This window comes from Chiloscyllium plagiosum, chromosome 6 (genome assembly GCF_004010195.1).
Source record: "Chiloscyllium plagiosum isolate BGI_BamShark_2017 chromosome 6, ASM401019v2, whole genome shotgun sequence".
NCBI lineage: Eukaryota > Metazoa > Chordata > Chondrichthyes > Orectolobiformes > Hemiscylliidae > Chiloscyllium > Chiloscyllium plagiosum.
The window spans coordinates 68795967-68815504 of NC_057715.1; the positions used below are offsets into that span (position 1 = coordinate 68795967).

At 38.5% G+C, this 19538-nt stretch overlaps 1 protein-coding gene across 1 annotated transcript in view; it reads left to right on the forward strand.

Annotated features, from left to right (window-relative positions):
• Positions 1–16788, forward strand: part of LOC122551056 (high-affinity choline transporter 1-like) — a 113010-nt gene extending 96222 nt beyond the window's left edge. Inside the window, exons 7-9 of the mRNA XM_043692699.1 lie at positions 13135–13288; positions 13825–14042; positions 16177–16788. Coding sequence (XP_043548634.1) covers positions 13135–13288; positions 13825–14042; positions 16177–16788 — 984 coding nt within the window. The remainder of the gene's footprint in view (positions 1–13134; positions 13289–13824; positions 14043–16176) is intronic.
• Positions 16789–19538: the final 2750 nt, after the last annotated feature.

Sequence of the window (19538 nt, forward strand, 5' to 3'; positions counted from 1 at the left end):
TCTATTTCAGCAAGAATAATAACATTTCATAGCTTCAAAGTGTGGTTGCCTGGAACATTCAGCCTGTCTGTCAGTATCTGTGGAGAGAAAAAAACATAGTTAATATTTCAATCAGTATGACTTCCAAATAAGTGTCATTTTCACTCAAAACAATAACTCTAGGTTGAAACTAGAAGATAGGAGCAGCTGTAGGCCAGCCTTTTAAGCCTGCTTCACCATTTGATATGATCATGGTTAAACGTCCAACTCAGTCCCCTGTTCCCATCTTCTCCTGGTTTCTTTTGATCACCTCAACTGTAAGAACTATATCTAACTCCTTCTTGAAAACATTTTGTTTTGGCCTCAACTACTGACTGTGGAAGAAAATTCCACATGCTCACCATTCTCTGGGTGAAGAAATTTCTTCTCACCTCAGTCCTAGATGGCTTACCCTATATCCTTAGACTGTAATGCCCAGTCATCAATAACATCTATCCTGCAATCTGGGAGAATTTTATCAGTTTCTGTGAGATCCTCCTCAATCTTCTAAACTCCAATGACTTTGGTGCTGACTGATCCTGACTGATCCAGTCTCTCTTCATACATCAATCCTACTATCGGTGGAATCAGTTGGGTAAATCTTTGTTCCTCACCCTTTGTAGGAAGAACATTCTTCCTCAGATAAGGCCAGGTGTCACAGAATACTCCAGGTATAGTCTGACCAAGGTACTGTAGAATTACAGGAGAAAGTGAGGACTGCAGATGCTGGAGATCAGAGCTGAAAAATGTGTTGCTGGAAAAGCGCAGTAGGTCAGGCAGCATCCAAGGAACAGGAGAATCGACGTTTCGGGCATAAGCTCTTCTTCAGGAATTACAGAAAGATATTCCTACTCATATATCTAAATCCTCTTGTTATGAAGGCAAACATACTATTTACTGCAGTCACAGCCTACTTTCAGTGACTGGTGTTCATGGACACCAGGTCACATTGCATCTCCCCTTTTCCCAATCTTTCACTGTTCAGATAATAATCTACTTTTCTGCTTTTGCTGCAAAAGTAGAAAATCTCACATTAATCCACATACACTTCATCTGCCATGTATTTACCCACTCACTCAACTTGTCCAATTCACACTGAATCATCTCTGCAGCTTCCTTTGTGATGTCTGCAATCCTGCAGATGTTATATTTAGGTCCCCCATCTAAATTATAATTATACTTTTGTGAATAGCTGGTGTCTAATAAGCAGTGACCCTTGTGGTCCCCCAGTAGTCACTGACTGCCACTCATAAAAAAGATTTGGCTATTCCTACTCTTTGTTTCCTGTTTGCTGTACTGGGCTAATGGTCGGATACTTGGTAGTGTGGATGAGCAGAGGGATCTTGGTGTCCATGTACACAGATCTTTGAAAGTTGCCACCCAGGTAAATAGTGCGGTGAAGAAGGCATACGGCGTACTGGCTTTTATTGGTAGAGGAATTGAGTTCCAGAGTACTGAGGTCATGTTGCAGTTGAAAAAGACTCTGGTGCGGCCGCATCTGGAATACTGTGTGCAGTTTTGGTCGCCATACTATAGGAAGGATGGGGGGGTAGGTATAGGGCAGATGTTAGGGGTAGGTTCTTTACTCAGCGTGTCGTGAGTTCATGGAATGCCCTGCAGTAGCAGTGGTGGACTCTCCCTCATTATGGGCATTTAAGCGGGCTTTGGATAGGCATATGGAGGATAGTGGGCTAGTGTAGGTTAGGTGGGCTTGGATCGGCGCAACATCGAGGGCCGAAGGGCCTGTACTGCGGTGTATTCTTCTATGTTCTATGTTCTATGTTCTATGCTAGACAGTTCTCCACCCCCAAATGCATGCACTTTAATGTTACATGCTAATCTCTTGTGTGGCACCATATCAAAAATCATCTGAAAGTCCAATTAAACCACATTGCATCCTCAAAATATTCCAGTAGATTTATCAAACATGATTTCCCTTTCATAACTTCATGCCAACTCTGTCCAGTCCTGTCATTATTTTCCAAGTCCTCTGATATTAAACTTTTGTACTGGACTCTTGTATTTTTCCTACTACTGATGTCAGGCTAGCCAATCTCTAATGTACTGTTTTCGCTCTACCTCTTTTTTAAAATGATGGGACTATATTAACTACTCTACAATCTGTAGGAACTGTTCTAGAGACTGTAAAATCTTGAAAGATTACCATCAATGCACCCATTATTTTTAGGGCCACTTCCTTCTGGGATGTAGATTTTCATTCCCTAAGGATATATCAGTATTGAGACCTATCAATTTCCCTGAAATCATTTCCCTAATTGGTTTCTTTCAGTTCCTTCATCTCAATAGACCGTGTGTTCCCCAATGTTTTAGGAAGTTATTTTTGTCCTCCTTTTTGAAGATAGAAACAACATATGTATTTAATTGACTTGCCATTTCTTATTTAATTGGTCTGCCATTTCAACGACACCCTACCATCACTCAACTACACCCTGTTTTAATGAGTATCTCTTAGAATTTGCTCAAGTTAAAACCTAGTTAATAACCTGCAAGTTATTCATCAAGTTTATCTAGTAGTGTGAAATAACATCTGATTAGATTAGATTACTTACAGTGTGGAAACAGGCCCTTCGGCCCAACAAGTCCACACTGACCCACCTAACACTACGGGCAATTTAGCATGGCCAATTCACCTAACCTGCACATTTTTGGAATGTGGGAGGAAACCGAAGCACCCGGAGGAAACCCACGCAGACACGGGGAGAATGTGCAAACTCCACACAATTCCCTGAGGCGGGAATTGAACTCGGGTCTCTGGCGCTGTGAGGCAGCAGTGCTAACCACTGTGCCACTGTGCCGCCCACAAGTGGCATGTTGAGCATGTTGAGTAGAAAAATAGGTTAAATAAAAAAATATAAAAATATCATAAAGTTAGCAGAGTAATTACTGGTGATTGTTAATAGTTAAAGAAGTCACTGTGATTTAGTGATGGCGAAAGACATTCAGTTGTATGTGATAACATCTCCAAATAGAAAATAAAATAAAGAAGAGAGACTCTTATGGTATCGTGGTAATGCCCCTGTCTGAGCTAGGAACACAAATTCAATTCCCATCTTTGCCAGAGGTGTGAAATAATATCTCTGAACAGGTGATTATGAAAATTTATGTACAATTAGCACAATCAAATATACAAATCATATAACAGAAGTAAAGTATAACCAAAGGCCTAATAGAAGAGAGAAATTTAAGGTAATTAGTATCATGAGGGAAAACAAATTGTACAAATGTATGGAACTAACACAACATCAAATTCCTGAACTTTATAACTAGTATCTGGATCAATGGTGCTGGAAGAGCACAGCAGTTCAGGCAGCATCCAAGGAGCTTCAGCAAAATCGACGTTTCAGGAGCATTTGCCCGAAACGTCGATTTTGCTGAAGCTCCTTGGATGCTGCCTGAACTGCTGTCTCTTCCAGCACCATTGATCCAGAATCTGGTTTCCAGCATCTGCAGTCATTGTTTTTACCTCCTTTATAACTAGTACCCTAGAATGCCAAAAGCGGTCATTACAGAGTTTTTCCAGAATGACTCCAACGGAGAAAGTCATCAGAAGTAATTGTTATTTAAGAAAGGGTGAGAAAACAGGGAACTACATGCCAGTTCACCTGATATCAGTGTTCAGGAAATTGCTGGAATGCCTTATTAAGGAAGTGTTATTGATGGACTGAGAGAAGACAAAACCAAATTGACTGTATGAAAGAAAAATCATGTTTGAAAAATTTATTACAGTTTATTGGGGATGTAAGTTGTAGAGTAAATAAAGGGAACCGGCATTTGGAATATATGTGGATTCCCAACAGGTATTTAATTAGGTGCCTCACCCAAACGTTAATACTCTATAGACTTGGAAGTTATTTATTAATATGTATTGAAGATTGGTTAACAGAGGTATAAAAAGGCATTTTCCTTCATCAGTGCTGGATTGTCAGCTATTTTCAATCTATTTTCAATCTATATTAATAACTATTACAAAGAGACTGTGTAATATTTATACATTTGCTGATGGCACAAAACTAGGTGTAAAATGTATGCAATGAGGAAGAGACACAGATGCTATAAAGGAATATAGACAGGTTCATTAAGTGAGCAACAATGTGGCAGATGGAATAAAATGTAGGGAAGTGTGAAATTATTTACTTTAGTCAGAAGGATAGAAAAACAGAATATTTCTTAAAAGGCGTTATGATTTTTTGATGTTGATATTCATAGAGACTTAAAGTGACTCCTTCTTTGGCAGTCCCTCAGGGTCGAGGATGACTCTACAGTGGTTCTACAGTGACTGAGATGTCCAATCCAGGTGAGGGGCACACTCTGGATTCTGCACGCTGTTTCTGCTGCTTGGAAATGCTGCTCCTCCAGTTTATATGTTTTAATGCAAGCGATTCTGATGTGTCAGTGGGGATGTTGCATTTGTTGAGAGTGGCTTTCAGGATGTCTTCATAGCATTTCACTTGCCCTCCTAATGATCACTTACGATTGCAGAGGTCAGAGTAGAGCACTTGTTTAGGGTGTCATGTGCTAGGCATGATGATATAGCTAAATAATATAGGCCACCCATTGTAACTGCTGGTCATATGTGACCAGTGTCTCAAAACTGGGGATATTGGCCAGGAAGAGAACACATAGGTATGCCTCTCCTACCAATGGATTTGCAGAATTTATGAAGGCAGTGCTGGTGATAACTCTGTAGGAATTTGAAGTGTCTGCTGTACATGGTCCATGTTTCTGATGCATGCAGGAGGGTGAGGACCATGGCTGTTTTGTAGGTGCTAGATTTGACATCTTGGACTTTGAACACTCTGATTCCAATCTGCCAATGGATGCCTGAGAAGCAATGTTGGCTTCTCGCATCAAGATGAGCTCCCAAGGTGTGGGAAATAATCCATGCTATCCGGGGGCACCTAGTGGAGTTTGATGGTTGGGGGTCTGTTGTTATGTAGCAGGTATGAGCAAGAATGGCCAGTAGATAACTTTTCTTTCATAGAAGTATTTTTGAAATTGGTGAATGAATCAATGAAGGCTTACAGCATGACCTCTGAGTGTATGCACATGAAAGCATTATCTGCACACTGCAGCCCAGTGACAGAAGTTGGGGTAGTCAGATTGACATTTGAAGAGTTTCCCACAAGCCCTGTAGATTAGCTCCACTCCAATGGGTGCTTCATAAAAATTGGGTGAAGTGTTGCATGAGGAAGGTGGAAAAGAGCATTGATGTGATGACGCAGGTCTGTGTGACCTTGGTTTGCACTCACATTTGGTCTGTGGAAGATCCATTGGTGAGGATCATGGCTTGCATGTCATTGTTAAACAGGCAGGCAATGGTGACAAATTTCTATATGCAGCTAAATTTGAAAGGATATTTCACAATCCCACATGGTCGACAGAGTCAAAGGCCTTTGTGAGATTGAAGAAGGCCATGTACAGAAGTCAGTGCTGTTTGATGCACGTTTCTTAGATTTATTGTGCCCTGAAAATCATATCCATTGCTCCTCCTGATGGGCAGACACTGCATTAAGACTCGAAGAGGAGTTCTTCAGTCATTGGGAGGAGGTGTTGAGGAGGATTCTCATGATGATCTTTCTGTGGCATACAGGTGTGAAATCCTTTGGACTTTTCTCCTTTTTTGAAGATGGTTACAATTATGCATCTAGGAAATCTCCTGGCATGTTGTCTTCCTTCCAGACAAGGGTGATATGTTTGCGGTTTCATATCAAGTGTACCTCTGTATTTTAATACCTCTGTGGGGATTCCATCTGTGCTGGACACTGTTTCTTTCAGTGTTAAAAGGTATTTTATGATCTACTCGTGCAAGGAATAGATAAGGCTAGCATTAAGATACAGCAAGGAATTCAGAAGGCAAGTGACATGTTGACTTTATTGAAAGAGGTTTGGAGTACAAGAATGAAGTCTTAGAATAAATTGTATCAGGCTATAGTGAAACCACACCTATGGAATTACATACAGACTTGGTCTCTATAACCAAGGAAGGACATGCATTCTTGGAAACAGCACACGAGATTTGAAATTCAAATTGCAAGTTCCCTAGATGTTTTCATGCTAATGGAAAAGTTGCCCTATTTGCGAGGTTGAGTAAATTGGTTTTATGCTCTCTGAATGTGAGAAAAATGAAAGATTATCACATTGAAACACACAAAATTCTGAAAGACTTAATATGGTAGGCCGTAAAAGCTGTTTTCCTTGGCCAGGGAATTTAGAACAAGGAGCCTTAGCAGAAGGAGTTAATCATTTAAGATTGAGATGAGGAGAAACTTCTATATGCAAAAACTTTTATGAATCTTTCAATTTTTATTTTTGACACAAATTCAGCCCAAAACATCCCTGATACCCAACGTTCTTTTTCAGGTACTTATCCTGCCCAGCAACACAGGGTGAGGGAGCCCAAGAATGGTGCTTCTGAATTTCTTCACCAACAAATTGCAAAATTTTCCTACTAAAGCATAAAAATAAATGTTGACAAAATGGAGAAGGGGCATGATTACACTGCAGGACAGTCAAATTTGCATGATAAGTTATGTTCCATGTTTTAACTCATCAACTCTGATGATGGTTTCTCCCAACATTTGGCCTATAGATATGATTGGTTTGTGGGCATTCCAACACTTTCTGAATAACATTATAAAGTAGATTTCATATTTATAAATGCAAATTGTGCAGGTGTAAAAGGATTAGAAAAATAGGTTGTCAAGTTTTAAGTTTCCTATTTATTTCCATAAGCAATTTTCCAGCTAGGTCCATTTATGCATTAAGCACAGATATATACATCTTGTGTTGGTATTGCATTTCCTGACAACATTTTTAATACCTGCAAGGGTGACATTAGGAGGATGATTTTCCCTCAAGACAAAAGTTGGGAGTTAGTAGCCTTACTGCCTCCATTGTCTGCTGTACATTTTCTCCAAGAAACCCTTGGTGAGTTACGGTAGAGTATCTTGTAGATGGTAGGCTCTGCTGCCACTGTGTTTCATTATTCGTTAAATATTTAAGGTCTCCCAACCATCATCTAATCTCTTTTTTTGGAGTTTTGGAAGGCCTTTTGTAATGCATATAAGGTTTTGATAGATAGTTATCTCTATAGGAAAGCCATTACCCCATACATACTTAAGCAGTCCCTTTGATTGAAGATAACCTGGTTTCACTTGTGTTCGACGAATTTTGAAATAGTTGGTAAGACTGATGTGTAATCAGTGGACTGCATCACATGTGGGGCAGGTGGTGCACGAAAGGGTTACACAGTTGAACTGCTTGAACGTTTGTGTGCTCTTTCCTATACCTTGACCCTTTATGCTTCTGACAAGATCTCTTAATGTTTTTGGTGCATTCCTGAATATACCTTAGGTATCACACTTTGTGCGACACTGATGGTATCAGGTTTCCAAGCTACAATGGTAGTGCAGCATTCAGGGCTGTCATTATTGGATTGTTCACAAGAATTCCAATGCTCCAAATCCCAAAGTTCCTTTTGATGAATGGAAAGATGTCTCAGTATGATTTTTTTTTAACAAAATGTGACTGGATTATTTCATGCCATACATTGTCTGCAGATTGGGATCTGGATCCAATGGCAAGGGGGATTCAAAGATTTTTTTAATTCACTGATGGGAAATGGGCTTCACTGTTTGGGCCAACATTTATGATCCATCAATACTTGTCTTTGAGAAGGTGGTGAGCTGCTTTCTTGAATGACACAGTGCATGTATTGTAAGTAGATCTACAATGTCGTTAGGGAGGGAGTTTCAGGGTGTTGATCCAGTGAAAGTGAGGAAACAGCAATATATTTCTAAGTCAGGATTGGAGGTCAAGTTCTGGTCTGAGACATTAGCTAGTCTGTGCATGATTAGATAGTATATAACCTGTAGCCAGGAACCACATTATAAACACTAAATCTGGTGATTTAATATTGTCCAACAATTGAACAAAAGCATTTGTTACATGGTTCTTGAATAAATTCAAAACATTTTGTTTTTTCCCAGGTGTCAGATAGTAGGAATCTCTGTGCTTTAGAAACTATATCAGACTTCTTTATAATAAAAATTAAACCAGACCAGAAACCCAAGAAAGCAGATTTTGCTTAATTACTTTGAATGTGCAGTTCCTCTTTGGATACAGATCTGCTAAAACACACAATGCATTGCCTCAGTCTGAACTGATGTCTATAACACAGATATATACATTAGAAAGAACATGTACTCACAGCTTATCTTGTTGAATGCCTCGATTTCAATGCCTGAAATAAATATCCCTTACCCCTTCAATATCAATCAGAGTTATAACTTGTTTTCCATAGGTTAAAGTGCTGCTTTCTGAACCTCAGTAATGTCACACAAATTACATGTGCACATACTTACAAGTTCTTCACTTGAACTGATAAGTTCAAAACTGACAGAAAGAGGTAGATTCCAACTTAATCATGAGCATGTAAACCTGTAGCTGTTGGTAACTTGACCCAAGTATATATGCCTTATCACAGTAATCATCCAATTATGTGAAGAAACAGCTTACAGGACTGACTTTCCTATTCCTATTTTATATTCTAATGTCAATGCCAGGTTCTTCTATCCAAGGTGCACTCAGAATGGAGGGATAACCCTTTAGAACTGAGATGGAATGGAATTTCTTCCGTCAGAGAGTGGTGAATCCATGGAACTCATTACCAAAGAAAGCTGTGGAGGCCAAGTCATTGAGTGTATTTGAGACAGAGATAGATAGGCTCTTTATTAGTGAGGGGACCAAGGATAATGGAGACAGGGCAAGAGAATGGGTTTGAGAAAAATATTAGCTGTGATCAAATGGTGGCGCAGACTCTGGGATGAATAGTCTTTTTCTACTCCTATATCTTATGGTCTTATATTCTGGTTTGAAACTTCTACCGTGGAGAAGGCCTAAAAGTCTGCAGCAGTGGTTGGTTATGTGAGGTGTTGGAAGCAATATATTTCCCAGTATTTTCATTTGAGTGGAGGTGAAATTGAAATAAATTCCTTGACTATTTTTGGATACCAGGCTTCAATCCTGCTTTGAAGACCAGATGGGCCACAGTTCATAACGAATTGAAATTATCTGACAAGGCAACTGTCCACAAATACAAACATCAACTGTCACATAAAAACTAAGAGAAAGAACACAGCTATGAGATCACCCTAATGTGCCGTCATTGATTCTTCAGTAAGAATCTTCAGAATTAGTAACTGGCAATGGAATTCCGTCTTTAATTCCTTCTGTGCAATATAGCACTTTATGTTAAATAATAGCTATATCCTGGGTACTTGGTGTGAATCTGCACTGAAAATTTCCATGTATCTACGAAAAATCTCCCTGTAATGACTGTTTTCAGTCAGCCACAATGAATGCGGGTTCTACCTCTGACCTAAATAATGCCTCTAGTTCAGGTAATTTAAGATGAGCATCCAGTTTTCATATAATTTTAAATATGATGGAGCTCTCAATAAGGCATCCTGCAGTGCATTTCTGTATGTGCAATACATGTAGGATAGTTCTTCATAAAAGACTTCATGTAGAAACTTGCACCGTCTTTGGCTCCCTCCTGGGTGAAGTATATTGTTCTAACAAATAATTATTTTTAAAAGTCCAACAATGACTAGGATCTCGAGCACATCTGTTTTAATTCAGAAAACTGACAGAAATGGATCCAACCTCAAGTAACATGTCAGTAAGTTAGGTTGCACAAGACCTGTTCTTTGACAGTTCTGCAACAGCAAGGAATTGGCCTCCACGTACCACACGAGGAATATTGTGAATTATCCAAAGCATTATATCCAAAGAATATAGAGACATTGGATAAGGTGGAAAAGAGATTCATGGGATAAAAATATGCAAATACAGGTTGTTCCCGAAAACATACATTTCATCAATGCATTTTGGCTGTAAGCTGATTAGTGAATTGGGGAACGATTTTTTTAAAACACAAACTCCTTTTGGCTATTATGTGATTCCATCCCCGGCTACCTTAAGTCCAAACTAGGTGTTTACTTCAGTCAAGCAAGAGAGGTTGGATGTTGGGACAACTTTTTTCTGACCTCATTGTTGATGTTTTCGAGGATGTTTTTAGAAATTATTGCTGGAGAAAAGATTTGGATTTCAAGATTCTCCTCATTCTGGACAAAGCACCAGGCCATCCTCCCACCATTGGTGAGCTTTCTGAAAATATCAAAGTGCTATTTCTACCTCCAAGCACAACCTCATGGTTCATTCAACCCATAGACCAGGATGCAATAGCAACTTTTAAAGCTTATTATTTAAGGTGCATATTCAGGAAGCTGATCGCAACAACTGAGAGGGGTAATGAGGACAGTGATCTTCAATTTTGGAAGAGCTTTAACATTAAGAATGCTATTGACATCATTATGGCCTGAGGTGATGTCAGTAAGGACTGCCTGCATGCAGTTTGGAAGAAGCTTCTCCCAGATTTTCTTCATGATTTTACAGGCAAGAACTTTGCACTTCTCTTTTGTCTTCTATCCTGAGGGAAGTTGAGAAGCTGTTGCAGCTCTTAGAAGACAATGATTACAATCCAGAATGAAGCAGAGTGGCAGTTCGTGGCATAAGTCTTATCTGGCACCTTATGAACAGCTTCTTCATGAACAAAGAAAGATGGCAAAGTAGCAAAAACTAGATGCCTTTTTTAAGGAGTAAGTGAGGACTGCAGATGCTGGAGATCAAAGCTGAAAATGTGTTGCTGGAAAAGCGCAGCAGGTCAGGCAGCATCCAAGGAGCAGGAGAATCGACGTTTCGGGCATGAGCCCTTCTTTAAGCCAACCTCAAGAAACAGTCTGAGGTCATTGAACTGCAGCCATCCACTTCTGCACTAAATTGTTTTTTCGTCATAATCCTGCACCCAGAACTGCACCTGAAAGTAATGATGATGCTGATGATGACCCTCAGCCCCATCTTAATACAGTACTGGAACTCAGCAAACTCAAAAATCCCTTAAAGTGTTAAACTTATTGTGTTATTTCATTAAAATATATGATTTTAGCATTTACTTAGACTGTGCTATCATTTGTGTTAGACTAACTACTATTTTTGTTTTGATTTTTACTGATATTTTTGGTCATTTGCCCCTAACCCTGTTTTTCCCATAGGCCCCATTATTTCTATTTGGTAGCCCAGGGTAACCCAAGAATGCAAGTACTGCGTTACAGCAGAACAGACTGTGTTAGAAAAGACTGAACAAGTTGTTTTGTTTTTCCTCTGGAACAGAGACAACGAAGGGCTGACCCATTAGACGTCTCTAAAATACCAATGATTTTTTTTCAGGTGATGTGTAAAGATGATCTTTCCATTTGTAGGAATAAGCAAAACCAAAGCTCTTAAGTATCAGATAATTGCTAATAAATTCCAATAGCAGATTTAAGAAAACTATCTTCAGCTAACCAGTAATGAAAATGTGGAACTCACTACTATATAGGATACTTGAGGCAAATAGCATAAATATTCTTAAGGGAAAACTAGGTAAGTTGCCTGGCTGAACCAAAGGGTTTGTTTCCATGCTGTATGTCTCGATGACTTGAAGTACATGAGATAGAAAAAAAGGATGTTCTAGTAGAGTTAGGTGAATAAGGTAGAAGGAGGCTTGTGCACAGCGTAAATATTGGTAGTGAGTTCAATAGCCTGCCTCTGTGCCGTATAAATCTAAAAGGCCTAGATTTTCACTAAAATGACAAGAGTTCACCCTCTTACTCAGCCAGTGTTGAATTACAAAACCTTTTATTTATCGATTGCCTTTAATGTCATAAATATCACCCATCAACACACAGGATAAAACAAAATACAACATAAAGCCACATAGGGTGATAGAAGGACAGATGATTGAAAGGTTAGTGAAAGAAGTGGATATATAAAAAAGAAGTTGGAAGGAGGAAAATAGGTTAAGGAGGGAGGATTGAATGAAGGAACTCAAGTCTTTAGCACCAATGTAGCTGAAGGTATGATCACCAGTAATGGAATAAGAGGCCAGAATTCAAGAAATACAGTTATCACAAAATATTTCAGAATCATAGAATCCCTATGGTGTCAAAACAAGCCCTTTGGCCCAATAAGTCCACACTGACCCTCCGAAGAGTAACCCACCCAGACTCATTCCCCTTTCCTATTATCCTATATTTACCCTCAGACTAATGCATCTAATCTACACATACCTGAACACTATGGGCAATTTAGCATGGCTAATTCACAGAACCTGCACATCTTTAGATTGTGGGAGGAAACCAGAGCATCTGGAGGAAACCTACGCAGGCACAGGGAGAATGTGCAAACTCCACACAGTCACCTGAGGCTGGAATCAAACCTGAGTCCCTGGATCTGTGAGGCAGCAGTGCTAACCACTCAGCCACCGTGTCACCCTGGTGGACTTGAGACTAGAGAAGAGTACAAACATTACTAGTGGCAAGACTATGGATAAATTTGAAAACAAGAATAAAAATTTTAAGTGAGGCAGAGCCAATTACATCTTAGTGAGCAAAGGAGTGATGGGTGACTGATATTTAGTGCGAGTTAGAGCATAGGTATTAGATTTTTAAATGATTGAAAGTTTACCGAGGAGGACTAAATGGGATAAAAGCCAGGGATGCATTGAAATAGTCAAGTCTAAAAGTAACAAAGGCATAAATGAGGTTTTCATCAGCAGATGAGCTGAGGCATGGAAGGAGTTGGGTAATGCTGGTCAGGCAGTCTTAGTGATTGCACAAACACATGATTAAAAGCTCATCACAGGCCGAGCTATGACTTCAAGGTTGTGAATAGTCTTGATAAACCTCAGTTTAGTCAGACAGAAGGATGGAATCAATGATTAGAAATCCAAGTTCGTAGCTGGGGACCAAAGACAACTATGTAATAAAACATGACAACATAATTTTCATCAATATCCAACCATATCAACAAATTAATGAGAAACGTACAGAATTGGTCTTAAATCAAGACTACACACTTAAGTCATGTATGATAAAAATACCTCCCTTTTAAAACTGTTTCTCTGGATGTAAATATTCATCCATGATATATTTCTGTAGCAAAGACCCACAACTTGTAGATATTAAGGCTAAGTTTTTTTTTCTGTTTTTGCAGATTTTAGGAGGAATTCCTTGGCAGGCATATTTTCAAAGGGTACTTTCGGCCTCCACAGCTGCTCAAGCACAAATACTCTCCATTGTGGCTGCTTTCAGTAGTTTAATCCTGGCTCTCCCAGCTGTAATCATTGGTGCAGTAGGAGCATCAACTGGTAATGTGAAACTGTTCTAAATCATATGAAAAATCATCAATGTCTAATCAGGGTGAAACAATCAAATATATAGATATAAGTGTGCAGACAGCAAAATTATCAAAGCACATGTGTAGTGATTGTAACAAGGTCAGTCAGGTTGACCTCACAAAATATGAATTTCCAGATTGGGACAGTTCCTTGTTATCCAATCAGGGAACCCTGGCTGACACTTAAGAACAGGAGTGTCAGACATTCTGTTCACTCTGAGAGCTGGGCTCTGAGGGAGCTGGATCAGTGTCAAGGACTCTCCATGTGTAAATAAGGGAAGACATATTGACAGGATACCAGCCTCTATGGACCTATTTCAACATGATCATTGATTTTAAGCTACTTTTTACCAAAATAATATTTATCCAGACATTATGGATTGCTAAATGTGTAATGCAAGTTTCAACTTTATTTTTTTTTAAATTCAGGCACTAGAATACATACTAAACAGAGGATTCTGCTTGCTAGAAGTCTAAGGGTTTTTTTGTTTCACATTATTGTTACAGATTGGAATCAGACAAACTATGGTCTTCCAGATCCTATGGGGAGAAATGAAACTCAGATGATTTTACCAATTATACTGCGGTACCTTTGTCCAAGTTATATTGCATTTTTTGGCCTTGGAGCAGTTTCTGCTGCAGTGATGTCATCAGCTGACTCTTCCATCCTATCAGCAAGTTCCATGTTTACTCGGAATCTTTATCATGGTGTATTTAGGCGTGAAGTGAGCATGTCTTAAACCTACAAGTCTTCAAGTTTATTTATTGTACATATTTATTTTCTTTTATGATATTACATGTATTTTACCTAGTAATGTGATTTTAAGTTATATGAAACGTTATATTTCAATCTGTCATATGAGTAACAATTTATTTTAACCACATTTAATTTCAAGTAGATTGATTTTTTACTATTGAAGGTCGTTACTGCAATATATCTATATTAATACCTTTTTTAAAAATATATTTATCCACAAATATATATGGTCTTGCTAATTGCATAGCAGTAGAAGTAGAGTGGGTTTTAACCTAAAAAGTGGTGTCACGGGTGCAAATTTGGGAAGTTATGGTATTTCAATGAATGGAAAAAATGCAACAGAGGAAGGAATTAATGTGGGAAAGAGTAAGCAGATAATGACATGAAGGGACAGAGAATGCAGATCCAAGAGAAAATCAGCAGATTTTACTAAAATAAAAAACAAAACAAGGATAATGTATTTGAATACATGTGAACTAGTTGTACAAATTGAGATAAGTAACTACTATCTAGTGGCCATAAGTAAAACATAGCTGCAGTATGATCTAGACTGTGGCTTGAATAATGAAGTTAGGAAGAACAGGAAGCTCAGCAAGGGTAGAGGAGTGGCTTAGTTAATAAAAGATGGTATTAGCACAACAGAGAGGGATGACCTAAATTCAGGAAATCAGGATATTAAAGCAGTGTGGAGAGAGTTGAGGAATGATAAAATAAAGCAATCACATGGGAAGAGTGGGTCCACGATAATTATTTTGAATTTAAACAAGGGTAGTTCTGACAAGAGCATGTAAGCAGAACAAGCAAAATTGAACTGGCAATTTAAGTAAAGGAGTAGGTCAATAGAGATGCAGTGAGAAACAGTTAAGGTGATATTCCAGAATGCATAGTTAGGTAATTTTAATCAAACAAGAAAAATTCTAAGGGACAGACCGGCCAGCGATGGTATTAATCTAAAAGAACAGATATGTGGTTGTGCAGAGATAGGTGGCAGATCAGAAGATTGGACAGAACCTATAAAGCAACAAAAGATTAACAAGGAGGAAAAAATTAGAGCGCAAGAGAAAATTAACGAAAAATATTTTTAAAAATAGGAAAACTTTCTTTAGATATTTAAAAAGGAAACAAGATAAAGTGCTGGTGCTATAGAAAATTAATCTGGGGAATTAGTAATGAAAGATGAAGAATGGTAAACAATTTGAACAGATATTTTGCCTTAATCTTCACTAGAGAGGATACAACCAGAACATCCTGGAAATAGCTGGAACTCAGGAATTGAAAGGGAGGGAGGAACTGAAGAAAATTGCAATTACCAATAAAATAGTACTGAGTAAATAGTTGGAACTGCAAGGTGACAAGTCCCCAAGTCCTGATGGACTTCATCCTAGATCTTAATAAGAAGTAGCTCGTGCGATAGTTGACGTATTAGTTTAATTTTCCAAACCTCATTAGAATCAGGAAAGGTTCATTTAAACTGGAAAATAGCTAATATAGCTCCTTTATTCAAAAAGGGATGGAGGTAGAAAAACAGGAAACTACAGGCTAGTTAGCTTAACATCTGGTATAGAGAAAATGTCAGAAGCTATTATTAAAACATAGTGCAGGAATGTGATTCTGTGCTCCAGGCTAACTAGCATCAGGTAAGATGGCTATACTAATGCTACAATAGCCTAAAGGATCCTATTCCTGATCAGCATTGAATGATTCTTACTTGAGGCCGCATGCTTTAAAAAGTTAGTTAAGTCTCTTGTGACACAATAACATCACTACCTCTACCTCAAGGCCAGAAGGTCTGGATTCAAGTTCCACTTGCTCCAGTGATGTATCATAACATGCCTGAGCTTTTTGATTAAAAATACTTAAAGTATTGGTTATTTCTGAAATGATAAATCACAGCCAGTATTCTGGCAATCACTGTTTAAGTTCATATTTGAAAATTGGTCACTTGGACAAGGTAAGAAATCTGACCACAATCACCTCAACAGATTTCAGGATATTGTGAAACCTGGACAAAGAATATATTTTTCATAAATTATTTGAGAGTAACCTTGTTACATTAAAATAGTCAACTATTTTTCCTTTATTTCTCTTCTTGTGCATTACAGGCCACAGATAATGAACTGGTGTGGGTAATGAGAGCAGGCATCATTATGTTTGGATCAATAGCAGCAGGAATGACATGGATGTCCACTTCTGTCTATGGGTTATGGTACCTAAGCTCGGATCTCATCTTCGTTCTGCTTTTTCCTCAGCTGGTATCCGTACTGTATATCAAAGGAACCAATGCTTATGGTTGCCTCACTAGTTACATCTTAGGTATTTTTCTCCGCATTAGTGGTGGTGAACCGTACCTACGATTACAACCATTGATCTGTTATGCTGGATGCTATTTGGATATCACATTTCCAAGTGGACCAATATATATCCAAACATTTCCATTCAAAACTTTGTCGATGTTGTCATGTTTACTGATGAACCTCAGTGTTTCACATCTGACCAAACTTCTCTTCGATAGGGGAGTGTTACCACAGAAAATGGACATTCTTAAAGGCTTTGATTCACAGCCTAAAAAAGAAAAAAATAATAAAGTAGGATCACTGAACAATGATAACACGGATATAGTTGAACAGACACCTACAGATAAAGAAGCTATGGACCCTTTTAATACTACTTCTGAAAATATGGAACCAAACATTGATCAAGCTCAAGTCCAGTGACTTCAAAAATGGATGACTGACACATGCCTCACTTGAAACTAATTCAAATGTGGATATTGTAGCAAAAAAAAATGTATTACACCTGAAGCAAATGCCGAGTGGTTTTGGTTAGGAGCTGTAATAAATAAAACAAAACTCACTGATAAACACGTAAAGCTAGTGGACTAAAAATCCCAATTGAGTCAATTATTAGCATTGGATATTGTTAGCTAGTTACTATTCCAGTTAGTTTACAACACCAACTTGCATTTATTTAACACCCTTAAGGTAGGACGGCACTCCGAGACATTTCCCAGGAGTGTAATCAGTTGAAAATTGATACCAAGTCAAACAAAGAGACATTGGGAAAAGTGGCTTACTCAAGAAGATAGGTTTCAAAGGAGAAAAGTAAAGTTTCAGGAGAGAATTTCAGAGATTAGAGGCTAGATGGCTGACAACTCTGACAGCAATGCTAGGATGAAAGATGTAAACGGTATACATGAGGCCAAAGGTAGAAGTATCAGAATTATTTGTAAAATGTAGGCCCAGAGAAGTTTATAGGGATAGGGAGGAACAAAGCCATGAAGAAGCTGAACCATGAGATAAGAATTTTAAAATCAAAGTATTGCTGGACCAGTAGTCAATTCACATCAGCAAGTGGAATGAATGAGGCTTGAGAAAGGGTTGTATATAGGCAGAAGAGTTTAAAAGAGCTTAATGTTCATATAGTGTCAAAGGTATGATATCTGCCAAAAAAATGTAATATTTGAGACTGAAGTTAACAAAACCATAGATTAAAACTTCCAGCAATGCACGGGTGGGGATGGATGGAAAAGCAGTGAGACAGGTCAGGGAAATGATTGAAGAGGTTAGACACTTAATTATGACCTTCTACAGCACATTTACCTTTGCTCAATAAAGCTGGAATTCCTGGATTTTCAAAAAAATTCTGTTAATTATTTTCTAATCAGCTTTGCTGTCTCTATTGCTGTTTGCTTACTTATGATAGTCAAGGGTTCATATCCATATTGTTTCAGTGTTTAAGCAATTATTAATGATAATTGGATGGCTAAACTTTTACTATAAGTAAATGAAAGCTGACTGAAGTCAAGATTGGTGTATAATTCGCTACAAGCCAATATGTGCAGTTACATTTCAAACATCTTTAAAGTGAACATTGAATCTCAAAATGGACAGTTCTTGAAGTGTTCTTCTACATCCTGTATAATGCATCCTGTATTATAAAAAAGTCACTGATATGAAAATATAACATTCTTCCTAAAATTACTCTATGCCACGTAATGCAAAAGAAGTTCCTTTTATAGTAAGTTGATGAGAAGATTTTCTCCTCAGAGATCTGGCTTCATAAGGCAGTACCAATGTAAAATGTATTTTGATTCAATTTATAGTTCTTTTTGTAATGTGATATGAAAGGTCATTAAACAGTAGGGGACAATAACCACTCATTAAAGGTAAGAGGAGACTTTATTCCTCAGCTCAAGTAATTTGTGAATTATTTCAGCACGTTAGAGGTAAAATGGATGTTAATCCTTTCCTCGGTTTTGTGCTTAAATACTGCTTCTCTTGATTTCCTAAATTGACTTGCTGGTTTTTTTTTGCCTGATTACACCTATTAATAATCTAAGTTATATACAACTGATAGAAATGCCCCAATAATAGAACTTGCACTTAGGTTTCATCGAATAGTGGATCTGCACAGATAGCTTGCTATCATTTAAGCCGTATTTTAAATGTGAGTGAAGGGAGTACATGATGTAGACTTGGCAAGTGTTATCCTTGTGCCGGTTAATTGACATGAAGATATGGACATTTAAACTCCTAGAATTAATTTTTAACATTTCAATTCAAACATAAATTGTTTCAAAATATAGTGTCAATATGATAGAAAATAAGAAAGGAGAAAGTGAGGACTGCAGATGCTGGAGATCAGAGCTGAAAAATGTGTTGCTGGAAAAGCGCAGCAGGTCAGGCAGCATCAAAGGATGAATCAACGTTTCGGGTATAAGCCCTTCTTCAGGAATGAGGAGGGTGTACCAAGCAGGCTAAGATAAAAGGTAGTGAGGAGGGACTTGGGGAAAGGGCTTTGGGAATGCGATAGGTGGAAGGAGGTTAAGGTGAGGGTGATAGGCCGGAGAGGGGTTGGGGGCGGAGAGGTCGGGAAGAAGATTGCAGGTCAACCTTGTTATCTGCTGTTGACCTGCAATCTTCTTCCCGACCTCTCCGCCCCCAACCCCTCTCCGGCCTATCACCCTCACCTTAACCTCCTTCCACCTATCGCATTCCCAAAGCCCTTCCCCCAAGTCCCTCCTCCCCACCTTTTATCTTAGCCTGCTTGGCACACCCTCCTCATTCCTGAAGAAGGGCTTATGACCGAAATGTCGATTCCCCTGCTCCTTTGATGCTGCCTGACCTGCTGCGCTTTTCCAGCAATGCATTTTTCAGAAAATAAGAAAGCACAGCAAGAGATTATGGTTTGAACTGAAGACCGAAGAGAAATCATGTCTCACAAACTTGATTGAGTTTTTTGATGCTGTACCCAAAAGATTGGTGAGGGCAGAGAGGTAGACATTGTTTATTTGAATTTTAGTAAAGCCTTTGACAAGATTTTGCATGGTAGTGTTACAACACACCAGTGAACCTTTCTGTTAATTAAACTAAACACCCAGAAAAGCTAACCTCACCTCATAATCTGTAAAATATGAGTGACAGAGAACTCCCAAGTTCCACTATTTAAAGAAAATAACATCAAT